Raw genomic sequence first — 17940 nt, forward strand, 5'->3', positions numbered from 1 at the left:
TCAAGTTGGAAAGACAAGGATGTTTGCCAGGGAATAGATTAGGTATCCACTTCGGGATGAGCTTGGAGGATAAAAACACTAATAATGATAATAGTTATGATTGCCTTGCAAAGGAATTGACAACGACTTCGCCCACCTCTTTGTGCTCAGGAAACAATATTCAGGGTTCAGTCAATGTCTGGCTGTGGAGCACAATCCGACGTCAGTTTTTACTTTCCCCTCACGTCCACCATTTGACATACCACAGCATAGACAGCCCAGTTAATGAATGAAAAGCACTTGGCCTGTGCCAGACTGCTCCGAGTGCACTACTTTCCCCAGTAACCTCCTTCGTTCAAGATTACTCTCCTGTACCTGCTGTCTTTTTCAGAGCTGTTCCCCGTTTAGTATTGTGGTGAGCCACTGAAATGGGAAGGCAGAGTATGAATATTTCTCAAAAGCAGGACTGCTTATAATTGTTGTGCTGAAATAAGAGAGGTTGACTGCGCTGTCAGGGAGCACGGCAGGAGGGTCACTATGGAGCTGCCTAGTGCCCTTTGTAGTTCAGGGATTGTTACATCAAAGCAGGCTCTGATGATGGTAATGCATCAACATATAGGGTGCACATGTAGTAAGACGAACACATTGTCAAGTAAAACAATTCTTTAAATGAATATATCAACATTAAGAAATGTCCTATTTAGGAATGTAACTTCATTTTTTGATGAGAAGAAGTTAATGAGAAAGTTGCTCTGTGATATGTATAGCCTAGCTTTGCACAAAGCATAGGGCAACGGTAAGCTTCCCACAATGTTTAAATATTCACTTAAAATAAACGTTTGACAATTAGTTTCTGGTTTAGAATGGAAAAAGGATACATATATATCATTACTTTTGGAAATACTTTTTCACAAATTAAAGGAATAACGCATACTGGGTTCGTGAGTGAGCTTAAGAGACGCTGCTTTGCTGCTTTTGTTCCTTTTGTTCCTTTTTGACATCCATTTTAGCTCTTTCCCCTTGCCTTGAGTCATACTGCTAGGCTAAGCTAACCTTTATTTTAGCTACAGCTTCATATTGAGTGGTATCCATTTTCACATCTTAAAGGTGACCTATCATGCAAAATGCACTTTTGTATGTCTTGTATACATGAATATGTGTCCGCGGTGTTCCAGGGAACTCACCAAGTGTCAGAAAACACAACCCTCTCTATTTCCCTCCATACCCAAATCTCTTAAAAAGGGGCTGCAACGGATCTGATACAGACTGATCCAGATTTGAACACTTCTATGATGTCACAGAAGTGGCGCTACGGCTATTGGTCCAACTCCACCAATCAGGAGGAGACAGCCACGGACATTGCCGTTCGAAAGCGCTGGAGACGTTGTAGTACATATGCCAGGCCTGTAGATGGTGCTGTTCTCACAGAATCAGCCCATGCAAAGACAGTGTTAAATTGAGCGAAATGAGGAATGGCTAAAATGCATGATCTGTTTGGTACTTTGAAAAATGAAAAGTATAAATATGCCTTATATAGGTATGGTCCTACACTATATTATTAAAATATAGCAGGATAGGTCCACTTTAAGTAAATCACTGTATTCCCTAAATGTTGATTTTTTTTCCTCCAAATATTGTTGCATAAATGTATTTTCTCCTTGAATACATTTTATATTCCAGAAAAAAGACCGGTTTTAGCTTTGATTTGTTTTCTGCGTTTTCAGCATTAGGCGAAATGTGGCACATCCTAAATGTTAATGCTGTTGCCCTCTTTTTGTTTGTGCGCGATAGGACAGCAGACAAAATACCAAGAGTGGCGGGGGAGGACAGGCATGGGAGTTGGTGTTCTGACTTTTCATTTGTTCGCTACCCAGTAATGATTATTTTAGCCTCTAAGCCCCAAATTTGGCCTTGTTTTGCTATGGGAAGCAGCATCAGTGGGGACAGAGCAGCCTTGCCCGGGCTGAGAAGCTTGTCAGTGGATAAGCTGGTTGGCAGCGACTGTCAGGTACACGGCACGGAAGACATTTTGAGTGCAGTCACAGGAGGTCAGCAGGGAAGTGAAAGGGGAGAGAAAGGCCAACTATTGAGTTTAGGTGAGGACAGGTCGGGTTTTGCTTCCAAATAACAAACGTGTTTTGTCCGGATAGCTGAATGAGAGCATTTTCTAATTATAGACCGCCATCGTTTGCCTTGTTTGTAATGCTGGTAACAAGCCAGTCGCCAGCTTGCATGAGCAACTTCAGAAAGCTGACTTTTGGTTTAATTTGGAGGACTAGCTATAATCCAGACTAAATCCCTTAAAGCTGAAGCCCCCTCCCTCCCTCCCCCCACCACTGTTGGATTACGGGAGTGTCTTTAAAAGGATAAGGACCTGCTTATCACTGCTTCCCTCAACACTTGTTTGGGACTTCAGATGTGGGGGAGGATGGTTCATCGTCACTCAACGTGGCCGGTGCGGATATGAGTCAGAGATTAGGCATCTGACGACTGATATCAATGATAATCACAATTTATGTTTTTTAAACCCCGGCAGTCACAAAGGCATATGGATCTGAGCACATGCCTGCGCTCCCACGCCAGTGGATTTCATCAGTAAGTTGAGTCTAACAGAATGGAGCAGCTAAATCAGATGTCCTGCAGCACTTTATGCTTGTTGACTTTAATCATTTTCACACGGACATTTATGAACTGTTTGACACCACGGCTCCAGCCTTTGTTGCGGAGAAAATTTGATCTGAGACCCTTGGAAAAACCTGCAGTTTGTATTTATTTAGCAATATTTCCATCAATGTTCTCCAAATAGGAATATTAGACAGCAAATGGACCATCTCTGAAAACCACTGAAATAACATACCCATTAAAGCCTCATAGTATCATCCAGCATTAATTTATTTAAATTAATATTTTGTCATTTTGTTGTTGTTGCTCGGCTATCAGCGGAGACTCCAGTTTAACACTGCCTCTGGCCACAAACTCACCCTTAAACCACAACTTGTTGTTTTTACACTTCAGGTTTTTAGTTTCTAGTTTATTAGTTGGCTGTTTCTTGTTTTTTTTTAACCTTGGATTAAGGCCAGCTGTTTGAAGTCGTTATCAATCATCTCAGCGAAGTATGGAAGAAATTGAATAAGTGTACTTCTCCTAAAATGTCGAACTATTCCTTAATGCTTCAGTGAAATTAATGCAAACCATTGGCTGCCCAGAGGCCAGGCAAACACATGCAAAAATATAAAACAGTAATGTTAAGTACTTCCATTTTATTAAATAACCTTAAACCACTGATATCGATAAACAAAGACAGGAGCTATAGAAATTGTTCACCCTACCAATCTACTGCTGTTTTTAACACTCGCTGCTAATGAACTGTTGTTAGATTCTGGGGGGTGGGGGCATCAGGGTTAGTGTTACAACAGGGAATAGAGACCAATCTAGGACACATATATGTTGTTTGAGATGCTATATTTGAGTGTGAGTCTGTTATTTATCTCATCTGGGTGTGACGCTGGGGAGGTGAGGGAGCCGAGTGAATTCCCTGTGGATCCGGGCTGGGAACCCTGCGCTCTCATCACGGGCAGACTGGGAGTTACAGAGAGAGTCGAGCCACATGGGGGGAGCGTAGAAATAGAAGTACTTGTGTGTGTGTGAGAACTTGTTTACCTCAGTGTCAACATTTTTGACTCAGCTCATTAACCTGTGCACCTAGGTGAAGCAATACATCTCTCTGTCTTTCTCACAATTAATAAGGATAACTGAGGGTGTTATACACATTAAACCTGAGATAATGAACAGATGAAACAGCAGGGTGACGGGGCATCTATCGCACCTCAGAGGCAGCGATCGATCTCAGCTGATTCCAGTTCACAGATACACCCTGTAGCACTTTCCTCAAATCTAATCATGGATCCATTTTAACTACGTTAGCGTGGAGTCTACTTGCCATTAAAATGGGTTTTCAATTTCTATTATTTTGAGAGCATTGGTTAAAAAGTGAACCAAGTGCAGAGGGAAAGTAACAAGCATTCGTCTTCCTTCTCTGAAAGATGGAAAAGGAGAAGAGTCTCCAACTCATGAGAGCTCCCCCCCTCCTCTTATCGCTCCCCCTCTCTTCCTATTAGCCATGCAGCCAGCATCCTCTCTAAATTGTTTTGCATGACCTTTGCTACAGTAGCTCTAATTATTACCATCACACAGGCCCTGTAAGGCACACAGCTAATTATACCGGATTTATCTGAAGGGACATTGGTGCCATTCTTCATAGACATGTCTTGGCTACCGTCAGTGCGGGTGATCTAAACCCAGAATAAGGTTAATTTGGGTAATACAGTAATAGTAATTAGAGCCACAATAATTACAAGCATAGTTGTAATAACAATGAAGACGAGGTTATTAGTATTAGGGGTACAAATTAACACATATGCAATACCTAATGTAATTGAGAAGAACCACATTGCCCAAAAAGCACCAGGGTGAGAGGCGCTGTGCAATATGCATAATGACATTTTTACGGAACCAGATTGTTGCTGTTTCCCCTGAATCGGTGTTTGACAGTGGTAGTTGAAAGATATATTTTCAAAGGCATTGTGGGATTACCCGAAGTGTAGGTACCAGGACCTCTCGTCATTGCATCTCATAAAGAGTTGTTACTAGAGGAAGTGATATTTTTCAAAGCGCCAACATGAATGGAGAGGGGCAGTTAGAGCCGTCTTTTGGCTGGCGGGCAACTCGTGTAATGAGCCTAAGAGGGTTCCAATTATTCCACTTGCGATCAAAAAGGAGAAGGAGATTACTTCTCTTGCGGTTTTTCTTTCTTTGACATTTTACACAGTAACATCTTTTGATAGGGGCTGGGGGAGAGAGGGAAAGAAACGATTGCTACTGAGTGCCTGATAGTCTTGAGCAGACTCCTGCAGCACAGTCCTTTCTAGCAGAGACAATGCAATGCTTTTGTAGCTCACACATATTTTTGGGATTTAATTGTGATAAAACTACTTTTCCCAGTGGATGCAACATTAGCTGTCGCTCAGACTGTGTCACCTGCAGACCCAAAATTGAGCTTTCACACGACTGCAGGCTTTGGCTACAGCAGAATTGATGCCATATTTGTCCACAGAGCTATTGTAAATTGTGAGGAGGCATGTTGGGTACTCACTCTCTAAGTTGTTTTCTTCCTTTGCTTAACAGTGGAAGTCATGTTCTGCACAATACAATTTGGACTTGAATTATTTGATTGTGCACAGATTTTTTCCTCTTCTTTTCACTTATTAAATTCCAAGAGTACAAGTAAAAGCACATTAGATGCCAGGCGGTAACTAAAAGGATTTCTCCACTATAGGATATCAGCCTAGGAGAAATAAACCATGACAGAAAAACAAAAATAATAGTATGTACCACTGCACTGAGACAAAGAGAACTCCAATCTGCATCAGCACAGATAAACATCCACCCCTAAGATATGTTCTTGATAGATAGCGGCTTAGTGTGTGTGCTTGCAACATGCACACACACACAAACGGAGACACACAAGTACACAGAGCATAGCTTTGATAAGCAGGAACATTACTACATGTTGTTCATGGTGGCAGAACAAAAGGATTCAAGCTCTTCATTTAAAGAATTCAAGCTGTGGAAAGGTGGATGCAGGGTTGAATATGCATTTCAATCGGAACAATTTGACTTCATAATATATACATAATTAGTGGGGAAAGGTGGTGTGTGCTCTTATGTGTGTGAGGTCTGGGAATACAGCGCCTTGCCTTCCCCTGTGAATCCACGGCAGGGGTGGGAGGCAGAGAGATTCACCGTCTGTTGCTGTTTTCCACGACCCTGTATATCCCCCTGCAGTGAAAAACGATGTTTGCCCCCAAAGACAGCCCTAATACAAATTAAATTAAACGAAGTCAGTGCAGCTAATCCCCGTGTGTTTCAGCTGCCGAAACAACCCCCTCCCTACCGAATGAGTGGGTCAAGCCCGCTGCATCTGGCCCCCTCTCCACCGGCCCTGCTCTCAAGCTGCTCGGCTCCCAGCCACGGACGGAGACGACAGCAGGGCTCGCTCCCACTTTCTGCCCCACTGCGACTGTATTTGTGTGTTTGTGTAACACGTCGCTTTCACTGTAAATTCCCGTTGTGTTATTCCCTCTCTGACTCACCGTGTTTATTCCCATTTGCTTGTTTTGCCTCTGCCACTGTGTATCTGAGCATTTCTTCAAGAAAGATTTATTTTTGTTTGGCTCAACATATTTCTCACATATTTTTTGTTTTTCCTGGGGTTTCAGTTTTTCTTTTTGTAAATTTGCAGTTAAATGTAAGATATATAGGATTCACATGTCCACATTTTTCAGACAAAGTAATAAACAGTGTAATGGAAAGCAAACACAAAGCGGCATCGGACCACTTAATGTTGTGTGTTGTTTTGTTCTGCCTGTGCCCTGATGGCAGCCTGTCACCGTCCTGTTAACAAGCTAGATTTAAAGATGCCGTGGTGATGTGCGAGCAGCTAATACTCTGCTGTCAATCCCGCCACTGACAGCTGCCGAGAAAGACCATCGCAAATAATAACACCAGATGTGCTTCTCATTGGAGCAGGCAAACTGGATCAAAAAGCTAACTGGGCTGGATCACTGATAGGAGTACCCTTGTTGTGACGCGAGCAAAGAGATCTCGCGTGCCCATCTGTTTGATAAAAAGCCCCTTTCTGTGATACGTACCTTGGCATGGTTCATCCACCCCTGATTTGTGCCCCTGCTCGGATTTCCGAGACAAAGTGTACCAACTGAGTTTAGGCAGCTGGTGTACACTGATATTGCTTTCAGAGGGTTGAGGTAGGCGGGTTGCTTTTTGATGACCAGGAGTGTGGGGTATGTGTTTGTCGACAGCATGCGCATTAGTGTGTGTGTGTGCGTTGCGGATCTGAGCACCTGCACACATGCCCTTTGAAAAGCTCCATCACCTCTCCATCCAGCCAGCACGCAGTGTAAACATGGTTTGTTTGAGCGAGTGGCCTGGGGTAGTTGGATTAATGAGCGCTGATGAAGTTCCACTTGTATCCTGGGTGCTGCCTCCCTATTTGCCCGAGTGGCTGTAATGTGGTAGTGTATCTGGAGGCGGTGACTCATTCCCTTTACCCAGTGTCAGATTAAGGCATGTCAATAAACAGACCCACTCAATCCATCTCCGAGTGACTGCATCCGCTCACAGAGCCTCCCAGTCTGTAATGAGTTGCTGCAAATCTCCATCCAACTAAAATGTCTGGAAAGATGCCTTGTCACAGTGAGGGAGAGTAAAACAGCGAGGGAGTGGGGGCAGGGAGACTACAGCAGCACCGATGTGACTGGCAGCCACCTTTAAGCTGCTGAGAGGAAACGTAGCAGGCGTCGTGCTCCACCATGTTGTGGAGTGCAGCTTTCCTCAAAGATTCCCCATTTCTGTCGTCCTCATGTGTATTGAGTTAATCAACAATGAATACTAAGTTTACTGATTTCAAAAGTGACTCAAAGTTAAGCTGTTTATTCAGTCACTGCTCTCATGTAAGCATTTAAAGAGATGTGTTTACATAATCTGCAGTCTCTCTGAATGTTTATTTTTATGTCCCTGCCCAGGGGAGGTGGGAGAAACCTCTTGGGAATTCCTAGTGCCCTAATTCAGCGCCCCCCCCCCCCTCCCTCTCTACACAGGCTAATATAGGGCATAACTGAGAGGAAGAAGTTGCTATCTAGTAATTCTCTCCTTCAAATTAAATGAAAATATATGTTTGTAGTGCTTATTCCCACAGCGTCCGGCAAACAAAAAGTCTACCTGGATTAGATGTTACACTCAACATTTCCGGAGTCTGTTCACAAAAATCACCACCTACCTCTCTCATGTGGCGCCATACACATATTAATGGATAATGGGATGAGAGAGTGTGAAAACTTTTCGGTCTGACATCCAAATTAAAGAAAATCTCTCAAGACTTGCCTAAAGGGGAAGTGCCTGCTTTTTGAGTTTGATTAGGCTCCACAGGCTTTAAGAAAAGTAAGCCGATTTCTTTGAGGAAACAGCCTACATTTTTCCTCCCTCCTTCCGTTTTACTATGTAAAACCATGAATCATAATCTCATAGAAAGACTCAGGTTTTCTTTCTGACTTGAAGACAGAATAAGTCTGGAAACACACGCAGACCTGAGCGGGAACAGGTGTTAAATGAAACTCTATCCAGCCTTATCTGCACCCCTATTCATTCTTGGTGGACAGATAACTCCCATCTGAAAGGCTTAAAAGCAACAGCCTTGTCTTTAAAGACAAAGACAAAACAAAAACCCTGACCCGGGAACCCACACAGCCACCAACAGTTTGAAACACGTTGGTCCTGAGCGGTGGTTCTCTGCTAAGACAACAGCTTCGACTTAAGCCTCTTTAGCGTCAGCCGACTCCGCTGGAATGCAGACGTCTGCAGAGGGGGCCTATTATTTAAAATCTTTTCATCATGCTGAAAGGGAGGGAAATAGCTTTGACGTTGAGAAGCTCATGAATAATGAATGTTGTTTCTATCAATGTATGTATAATTAATCACATCTCCGCTAACTGGACTTCTGTGGAGCCGGTAGGCCTGAGTGACATGGAGACTTGTCTGGACTATTGTCTCTGTTTTAAGAATGAACGACAGCCGCAATATCTTCTGCAGTTTCCTATGTGGGGGTGAAACACAGGTGGAACAAGCTATAGCTTTACTACTTTGGCCTCCCTTTATGACAGGGGGTGATTGTTTTGGTCAGAATGAGTGTTTGTTCGATTTCACACGGTAAGACAAGAAAAACGAGGAGGAAGTGCAAGCAGGAAGTGCTGTTGTGTTTTCAAATCTGTTTCATTGTGTTCCTGAGGAGCTGTTATTTAGTTTGCTCAAACAATACACAACACTAACAGATGTGGTCAAGGATACAATTGACCTCACAAAAGCCCTCGGTTCACCCAGTGTATTTATTTTCGTCCACTCACAAAGGCTGCAGAATTGTACAAGCTACAGCAGAGCAAGGGGGCATTTAAAAACCTTTTCAGCACAGAATCACTCACTTTCATAACATGATTGATTCCCAAATGGGCTACTGGGTTTGGGGTGAATTGATGGGTGATGAAGTGAAATGATGCAGAGAATGTGGCAGGTTATTTGTCACACATGTAGCCTTCTGTCACAATTGATTGTGTATAATTTGAGTTTGCAGGGGAGCCAGTTGATATTAAATGGTAACAACTCTCTGTATTCGTCACTGCAGGTCCCCTTTAGCAGGCAAAAATAGAAAATGTAATCTCATCCACAGCCATGGATGTGCCTCAGGCACTCTTTCACCCTTTTTACCACTGATCCTCCCTTAGGGGCCCTGCCCTCTATAAAGGAAGAGGGGAATCTATAATCTAGCAGATGGCAGAGGATCTATGGGAAATTCTATAATCGGGAAGAAGGGGCTGATAATGGTCGTTGGGGTGGAGGGCAGAGGGGTGGAGGGTTACTGCAGCTCAGGGGCCGAAGAGCATGTCTTCATACTCACATAAATAATAATAGACAAAAACATAAACCCACTCCCAGCAGGTGCCTTGGTGGTCTCTGTCTCCGTCATGGGTGTCACTCTGACTGGATGTGAGCTGCCTGGAGGTGCTGCTGGGTGCAGACGCAGAGGCAGAGTGGTTGGGCGCCAGCTCAGTCCTGCAAGTCAGGGATTGGCGGAGCCGTGCTTTTGTGGGGAAGCAGAAAGAGAGAGTCTGTGTGTGCAAGAATGTGAATGTGCAAGAGGCTCAAAGTGTAACATTTCTTTTCATAGTCAAAGTGTATAGGATGAGAAAGTCACCCGTAGACACACACACACACACACACACACACACACACACACACACACACACACACACACACACACACACACACACACACACACACACACACACACACACACACACACACACACACACACACACACACACACACACACACACACACACACACACACACTACTCTGCATCCGTGCTGCAACATTACATGAGGGGAATAAATGCATCTATAACAAGGCACTTTAAGAGACTGACCATCTTTCATCCGGTGGAGTTTTTCCTCTAATTTCATCCTCTATCTTTTTTTTTCATCACTACTCTTAAAACTTTATCACAGCCAAACCTAGCCGGATAATAAAGCCTTTTTATTTTCTAATTGCAACTGGCTTGCCCTGTAAACCCCCTTGGATCTATTTCTCCTCCTCTCTCCCTTTAGCAATGGGATATCAATAACAAGGCACATTATGTGTAACATTTCCTTCCGGGACCGAAGGGAGTCCATGAGCGTGCTGCAGAGAAAATAAACGACGACTGAGGCACAACCTCAGACTGCTCAAACACAGAATGAAGCAGCAAAATTCGATCTGACAGTTTTAATTGATTCTGTCTAGTCTGTTGTTCTGTATGTTTAAATTGTGTATTTTAGTGTGGCAGTAAGAGCATTTTGTATCCACAACAAACACGGCTTGATGTTTTTCGTCAGCTAAATTGATGACATTAAAGGGTAGCATCCATGACAGACATGAAACACTCACTCCTGAAATCAATTTTTCTTCTCTTAGATGCTCAATTTTTCCAGACACAGTCTGGTACAACCCGCCCCACCCTGCTTACATACCTTCTGTTTTTAAGCAGTTTAAATCATATTGGATGAATGCAGTTAATGTCAAATGATGACTTTGCTTAAGATCAATCATGTATCAAGCAAGGTTTATTATTGTACTTTAGTAATCTGAAATTATTCCAGTCGCAGCCTGGCAAAGACTGCAGAATTCTGATTTCTTATCTGTCCGTTTTTTAAACTGTTAATGTAAAAGAAAACTACTTTAAATTATATTCTTGACTAAGAAAGAGATTGCTGATGGAATCACCCTGCATCCCTTTCTGAATACAGTATGTTATCAGTGCATGTCGCTGCATCTGTCTATATCTTTCCAGCTTGCTTCCCTGTTCAAATGTTATACTGTGCTGTATCAGCCTCAATAATACATACAGTAGGGCAGCTGTGTGACATTTTTTTCTCTCTTTTTCTCTCCTATCTGTGTGACATCTGCTGAACTTGTCGGGTGTTTACTGGTGTAACAACTGGTGTCTTCACTCCCCACCCCTCCTCTTCTCTCTGGTGCTCCCCATGCCCCCACACAATGAATACACTTGCATCCAGACTACAGAACCAATTGTCACGCTGGGAGGAAGGCAAATCAAATCTTACGGCAGCAAGTAGGCGAGGAGATTGCTTTTCCTCTCAGTCGCAGAGGAGCGAGCCCATCGTCCCTGTGCCTCCGGTTTTACTGGAGAGAAAGAAGCAAAGGGTGAAAAGGGGAAAGCTACTGGGCTGCAGCAGCTGGACCACAAGTCTCCCGCAGGTCAAGTCTCACCCATTTCCTCCCATCTTCACCCTCTCTTTCTTTCCACTCCCTTACCCACTCATCCTGACACTACCTATCATTCACCCGGCGACACCAGGGACTACATTCCTCCCTCCAGTCCTCCAGATGAAACGGAACAATAATTACGGGGGTAGAGTGACTCTGGCCGCCAAACTGGGGCCGCTCAGATCACAACAACACATTGTCCAACCTGATTAAGTAGCCATTTGTGGCATCCTCGCTGTAGTTAAGCAGTACTCATCCTCTTGCCTGAAATTTGACCTCCCAGGAAGATTTATTGACATGTCCTCCAATTTGAGGTTGGTCAGAAATGTGGGGGAAGACATTACATTTCTTTACAGGAATCACGGACTAATGCATCCGATTCTCCCTCAAAATAGGCTCTGTTGAGTGACTCACCATTGCCTAAGGTTATACACTCACATGTTGGGAGTTGTGTATTTCCACTGACAGTTTCCTCAATTGAGGAAATGTGGTTATCTCCACTGAACCCTTTATTAACAAGCAGCTGCCGGGGTGAACGTGAGCTGTAGAGGAAGCAGCAATTTTGAATACTATATGAAGAGTCTCCTTTTGGTCGTACCTACTACACACACTTAGGAGAGCTCAATGTAAAAAGCCTGAGAGGGTATTGCATTATGGAGAGTACAATTCCAATTCTGGACTGGAATAGCTTGAGAGCCGGGGCATACTGCCTTCCTCTCCAGGTCGTTTCTACACACAACCTGCCATCCAAACCAATTACAGGCTGCAGCCACAGTGACATTCACAAGAAATGTTCTATCTTTTAAATGAAGTTTGCCCCTTGTTACTCATGCCTTGCATTTTCATTAGTCTCCCACTGGATACACAGCCACTGTGGAAGATGAGGCAGTTTAATTCTTCCTCACTGGGACCAGGCACATACAGCACATGTTTTCTATTGCATAACAGAATTATTAATATAAATTATTGATCAATAATAGAAGCGTAAATCTATTATTCTTTTAATGGAAATATATTCATCTTTGATGAAACACCACATATATGTGGTGCGATTTCTAAATGAATTAAAATGTGTTAATCATTAATTAATAACAAATCTGAGTTGCAGTGTGTTGCCACCGCCGTTACCTTTGATATTTAATGGAGTAAAGCTGAACGGGAACAAAAGGAGTCAGGGGCAATACAAGAGAACAAACATGGTGTGCTCCAAATTAAGAGCTAATAATAAAATGTTAATTAAATTCCTTTTTCATGATTGAACCTCTCTGTATTAATGAGTTAAAGTTTAATAAGGGGTAAATGGTAAAGGGAGACAGAATGGTGCTAACCTTCAGCGCAAACACAATGCATCATAATTTAGCAAACCCCGAACAGAGGCCTGCCCTTGCATTGTTGCTGATCATTATACACATTTTCTGGAAAAATAATTAGGAGGTGAGAAGGCAAACAACAGATTAGCCCCTAATGATTGAAGGTAGACCTATGCACTTTTGAGAATACTGAAGGATAACTGTATCTCCGATACACGCACAAACTTTTTTTAAAAGCAACTAAAGAGACAGGAACAGAGTCAGCATCAGCCGGATAATAATGCTGCACAGCATATATGTTGTCTCTGAAGTTCAGAAAATGGCATCAAATTGCAAATCTAAACAAACAAAGACATGCATTGGTAGCATTATAGCTCTTACATATTTCATAGGCTGCAAACAGGTCATGTGAGCTATTTGCCAGAGGTAAATATCACACATCGGCTGCTGTGATCTGTCTTCACTTTTATTTATTCATGTATTTAATATTATATATATATAAAAGAGACTCAAGAAGACTTCGACTACTGTGTGACATTTCTGCGGCGCCGTTGTCCTCACTGCTTAGATTCTTTGGCAATGTGGTTTGATTTCCACGGAGAAGCTGAAAAGTTCAAAATGTTCAACCCCATTAACATCTCCTGAGAAGAGTGTGGGCACAGTTTGGTCACCTTGTATGACAGCTGTGCGGGGCCGCTGCTACCTCAACAGCAGGCCTGTGTCAAATGTGTAGCTCACTTGATAATCAGCAACTGCTTCAGTGCCTGCATTAACCTTTCTTATCAGAGAGGATTCTTGTTTCAACAGGTCTTTGATATTGGTACTACGGACTTCCCTCAGCCATTGACTCAAAGCTCTTTTTTATCAGCATGATGTATCTGCGCCGTGGAATTTTAAGTGAAGGCTCTGCTTTCTTTCTGCAGAAAACATCTGCATCTTATCAAACTTTGTCCAAAGGGTCGTGTCCTGGCTTTTCGCAGGAGTGGGGAAGTCCTTTGAGAGGCTTTGATACCCTTTGGCCCCCTGACATCTTACCAAGTGTGAGTAGAAGCTTGGCAGGCGCAGCAGGGGTACCTGCTCAGTGTTCACTCGCCCCTCTGTCCATGTGCTCTTACTCGTCAGACATTCTCCTTGCTAAATAAATGTTGGGAAGAAATGAATGTAGGATGCCTTTGAACTGTGTTCTGTAATGTGGGTCAGAGATCTATCGTATGCATATTCAGAACGTCTTTTCATCTGCAATTGCGGAGTTAAAATTCCCCTGGTACACTCTTAATTTCATCTACTTCTCTTGGAGTTATTTATTTAATATTTCTACATTAATGTCTTCTCAAACATGGTAAAAGTGAAGAGTTCAGAAAATAAAAAAGGGAAACTTTTCTTCTCCCTCTGTCTGCATGATAGTCTGTCCGCCCTAATGACTCCATTTTAAAGACGGTGGGCTGACCGGCAGCGGAGGGAGGGAGCAAGGGATGGAGAGCGGGGAGGGTGAAGAGGAGAAGAGAGGCTCACTGCAGCACTCTCCTCGGCTCTCCACTCCCAGTCAGCCTCTCAGTGTGTGTGCTTTGAAAGAGAATAGGATTCAGCCCTTTGAAAGCCGAGGCTGCTCACCGGGGCCTTTGTGGAAAATAACATTTCAACTGAAAGCCAATTACTGGTAACATTATTTTGGTTGCTTCCATTATTAAAAGTACCTCTCTCTGTTTGCCCCCCATCATCCCTCAACCACAACCCCCACCCCACCCACTCATCCCCCCACCCCTTTGCTTCGTTTTTTTACAGACGGAGAATTATTCCATCGACTCCAGTTACGTGAACAGCAGAGCCCACCTCATTAAAAGGTATGTGTTGATTAGGAATTGTTACCAGCACCTCGTTACCATTGTTATCTGTAATTATTTTATCTAATGAGTGCACCGCTACCGTTGCAGCAGCTTGCATGTGTTCCTGCATGTTTCTCATTCAGTTTAATTGCAATGGGAGGATAAGATTTGGGGATAAATAGCATTACTCCATAGTGCGTTTAGTAGACATTTGTTGAAACGAGCCACAAACTCACGCTCACAGATTATTAGATTACACACAGCAGCAGCATCAGCAAGTAATGATTCTCATATTTACAGGTAACCTCATTACTCGGCTGTAATTCAGTTTATTAGCAACACGTGTGGCTTGAATTGCATAAGTGTAAGACTTAAAACAACTACTCAATGATTATATTATATTCAAGAGATTTCTCAAGTGCTTTTCCGCCACTGTTTTTCAAAACATGAATATCTTCATGAATAGTCAATAATTATCTTCTCTGTTTTCACCGGGTGGAAGAAGTGTGGTATAAATGTTTTCATTGTGCTTTGTATTTCAGTCCACCTGAAACAGGATATTTGATGGGGGTTACGGGAATGCAGGTTTTAGGGTCACATGATAACTCCCTGCAGCCAGGGTTTTGTTACCAAGCCCACTTGGGAAACTACAATCTTCCTTTTTACCTGCAGCTATGTAACATCCCAGCCTTTCTTTTGTTTGAGGCCTTCCCAGTCTTTTGAAAAGCTATTATGGCAATTTCCCCCCCTAAAGATTCCGGCATTAATGTAAACAAAGAGCGTTCAAGTGTGGGCCTCTGCAGCACACTACAAAGAAATCCCCCCAGGAGCCGGTGAGCCTATGGTCTGGGACAGGTGCAATTACAGTGATAACATCAGAGAGCCAGCATTACCTGCAGCCCTCTCCCCCAGCCGGGAGAATTTCAGGCTTGGGCCCAGGAATGCAGCTACCTTGTACTGTCCTTCACTTTCTCTTCATATCTTTTTGTTTGCACACTTTTGTTTACTCTCATTTTCTCCTCTCTCTACCGCTCTCTCTCCTTTTATAACCTCTTTTCTCCATCTGCGTGAACTCATCTATATATTTTTTCTCTCCTGCAAGAACACATGTTCATATATTCACCCCTATTTAGTGTTGTTTGTAAAGCGGAATTTGTTCCAGTGGGATGGAAATCAAATGAAGGGAAATCATGCTGTTACTGTGCAGCTGTTGATTGTGCCCCCCCCACCCCACCCGCTTTATTGACTGTGAGCCCCAACCAAGACAGATGCTCAGTTTGTATGCTTCCAGCATTTCCTACATCCATCTTACTTCCAGGAATTCCTGATTACTGCAGTATTTGTTTGATTGTAGTGAGTGAATGCCTCCTGTTTGTTCAATGCGATGCCCTTGAAGTCAGTGCATCCATCCAAAATGTCCTTGTCTGAGACACCCCAAAGCTGCCGTGCTATCTGTGAAATTGAAAAATGACCCAAAAAAAGGCTTAAAACGTTTCCTTTTTTCATAGTTAAGGCAATTGCAGAAGCTGTATTCTTAGTATTTGAAACAACTAAAAAAACACAATTTATCTGTTTTGAATTCCTGGAAATAGACCACAGTTAAATCATTTATAGGAAAAACAGTAAAAGGGACAAGGAGGGAAAGACAGAATGCTCGTCACAAACCATCATCGTAAAGGGGACGAAGGAAAGCATGTGAAATAGGTGATGTGACATTTAATCAAAATCTTCCCTCTCCTCCCTGTTGGCCCCCATGTAGCACGTCGACATTCAAAGACCTGGAGGGGAACAGTCTGAAGGACAGCGGCCACGAGGAGAGCGACCAGACCGACAGTGAACATGATGTCCAGAGAGGACACTACGTTGACACGGCTGTCAATGACGTGCTGAACATGACTGTCCCCCCCAATGTTTGCCAGCTGCCAGACCAAGGTAAGACTGCTGCTTGTCTGAGTGTGTGCGCTGTGTGTGCAACATCCTTTGGAGTTTGTTTTGCCAGTTTCAAGATAAGACCAATGTGTATTCATTTGTGCACCTGAGTCTGTTTTTATGCCACAAGAGCATCTCTTAAGGTGCATTATGCCCATTGCGAGCTTCAGATGTGCAAGTATGAATAACAGCACAGTTTTTTTCCGTCTTTGATGTCCCGCTAGAGCGGCTAATGTGAGAGATCTCTGACAGCTAAGGCTACCCTTTGATACAAGCTTAGGCAACATTATTGACTGATAGAAGCCATGTCTGCTCTCGGAGGGGGGGTTGGACCGACTTTAGATGTGCTTGAATGGCAGCAATTAGGCACACAAAGGTAGAAGGTGGAAATCTACATATCTCCACATGCCCTCATCCATTATTCAGTAGGATCATTTAGCAGGGAATTAATGTTGATGTTTCATTTCTGACTCACCGTTTAAAAAGACATCCACTTGGTTGCAGAAGTCAGTGTAAGGGTCATACTGATTCTTAACTACTGCCAGTCAAACTGAGGAAGAGAGTGGGTCAGTAAGGGGAAGAGTTGAGCAGACCAAGAATCTACTATATGCACCTGAGGGTATTTACCAAGCTCAAAGGTAATGCCACATGCAGGTGTAACAGCTCAGCAGAGCACGAGAGTGTGTTTGTGTGAAATACGCAGGCATTTCAGAAATACTAACATTAGATATTATATACAGAGTGAGGTGGAAACCCAGGATGATATTTTAAATCCCACTCCTGAGGACAGCACTCTCTGATATCAGTCGCTGTATCTGAACTTTACATATGCGCTGTGCTCCAATTTGGGAACTTGCCAAATTTCTTTTTTTCATTATTTTGGTTCCTTTTTTTTTTTTTTTACTAACACTGCCCCAGTAAGGCTGTCTACTCTCTCTCTACTCTACTTTCTTCTTCCTCTGCTCTTATAGGGTAGACATTTTAATGAGCGAGAGATAATGAAAAGGATCCTAGTTTCTGAAGAAAAGTATAAAGGAATGAAGATTATGGGATTTTTTAAAATGTATTATTTATCTATCTATTTTTATCAGAGGACTGTGAAGTGTGTGGGTGCGGTTGGAGAAGCAGTAATAGACATGGAGGCTCTTCCTTGTCTGTTCTTTGGCACATTTACCTTACCAGATGCTTCACTTTGAGTAATTTGGCTGTTGATGTTGTTTGACTAGGGAATAATACCATTAGGCAACCTAAACTTCATGCTAATGGGGAATACAGTCATACAAATGGATCTGCCTTCACGGCCAGTTGCCCATATATTGTAATGAGCTGAGAAATACAGATAGACGTACACAGGGTCAGGAGTTATGGTGGTAACCATTAGAATAAACGTGTACTGCATCAGACCGTAATGAACAATGAAAAGTGAATTTGCTGACTATTTGTTGCCAGCGGTAATCACTTCACAACCCGCAAAATAATAATTTGCCTTAAAAAATGCATGCTGACA

The 17940-nt window shown here is 43.0% G+C and overlaps 1 protein-coding gene across 7 annotated transcripts in view; it reads left to right on the top strand.

Moving 5' to 3' along the window:
- Nucleotides 1–17940, top strand: part of pcdh19 (protocadherin 19) — a 54428-nt gene that overhangs the window by 16255 nt on the left and 20233 nt on the right. For 4 of the 7 annotated variants that reach the window (XM_079670516.1, XM_079670520.1, XM_079670522.1 and 1 more), the window contains exons 3-4: nucleotides 14464–14521; nucleotides 16251–16436. In XM_079670516.1, coding sequence (XP_079526642.1) covers nucleotides 14464–14521; nucleotides 16251–16436 — 244 coding nt within the window. Of the gene's footprint in view, nucleotides 1–14463; nucleotides 14523–16250; nucleotides 16437–17940 lie in introns of all 7 variants that reach the window. The other 3 variants (XM_079670517.1, XM_079670521.1, XM_079670519.1) reach the window with 1 other exon arrangement.

This window comes from Notothenia rossii, assembly GCF_949606895.1.
Source record: "Notothenia rossii genome assembly, chromosome: 3".
NCBI lineage: Eukaryota > Metazoa > Chordata > Actinopteri > Perciformes > Nototheniidae > Notothenia > Notothenia rossii.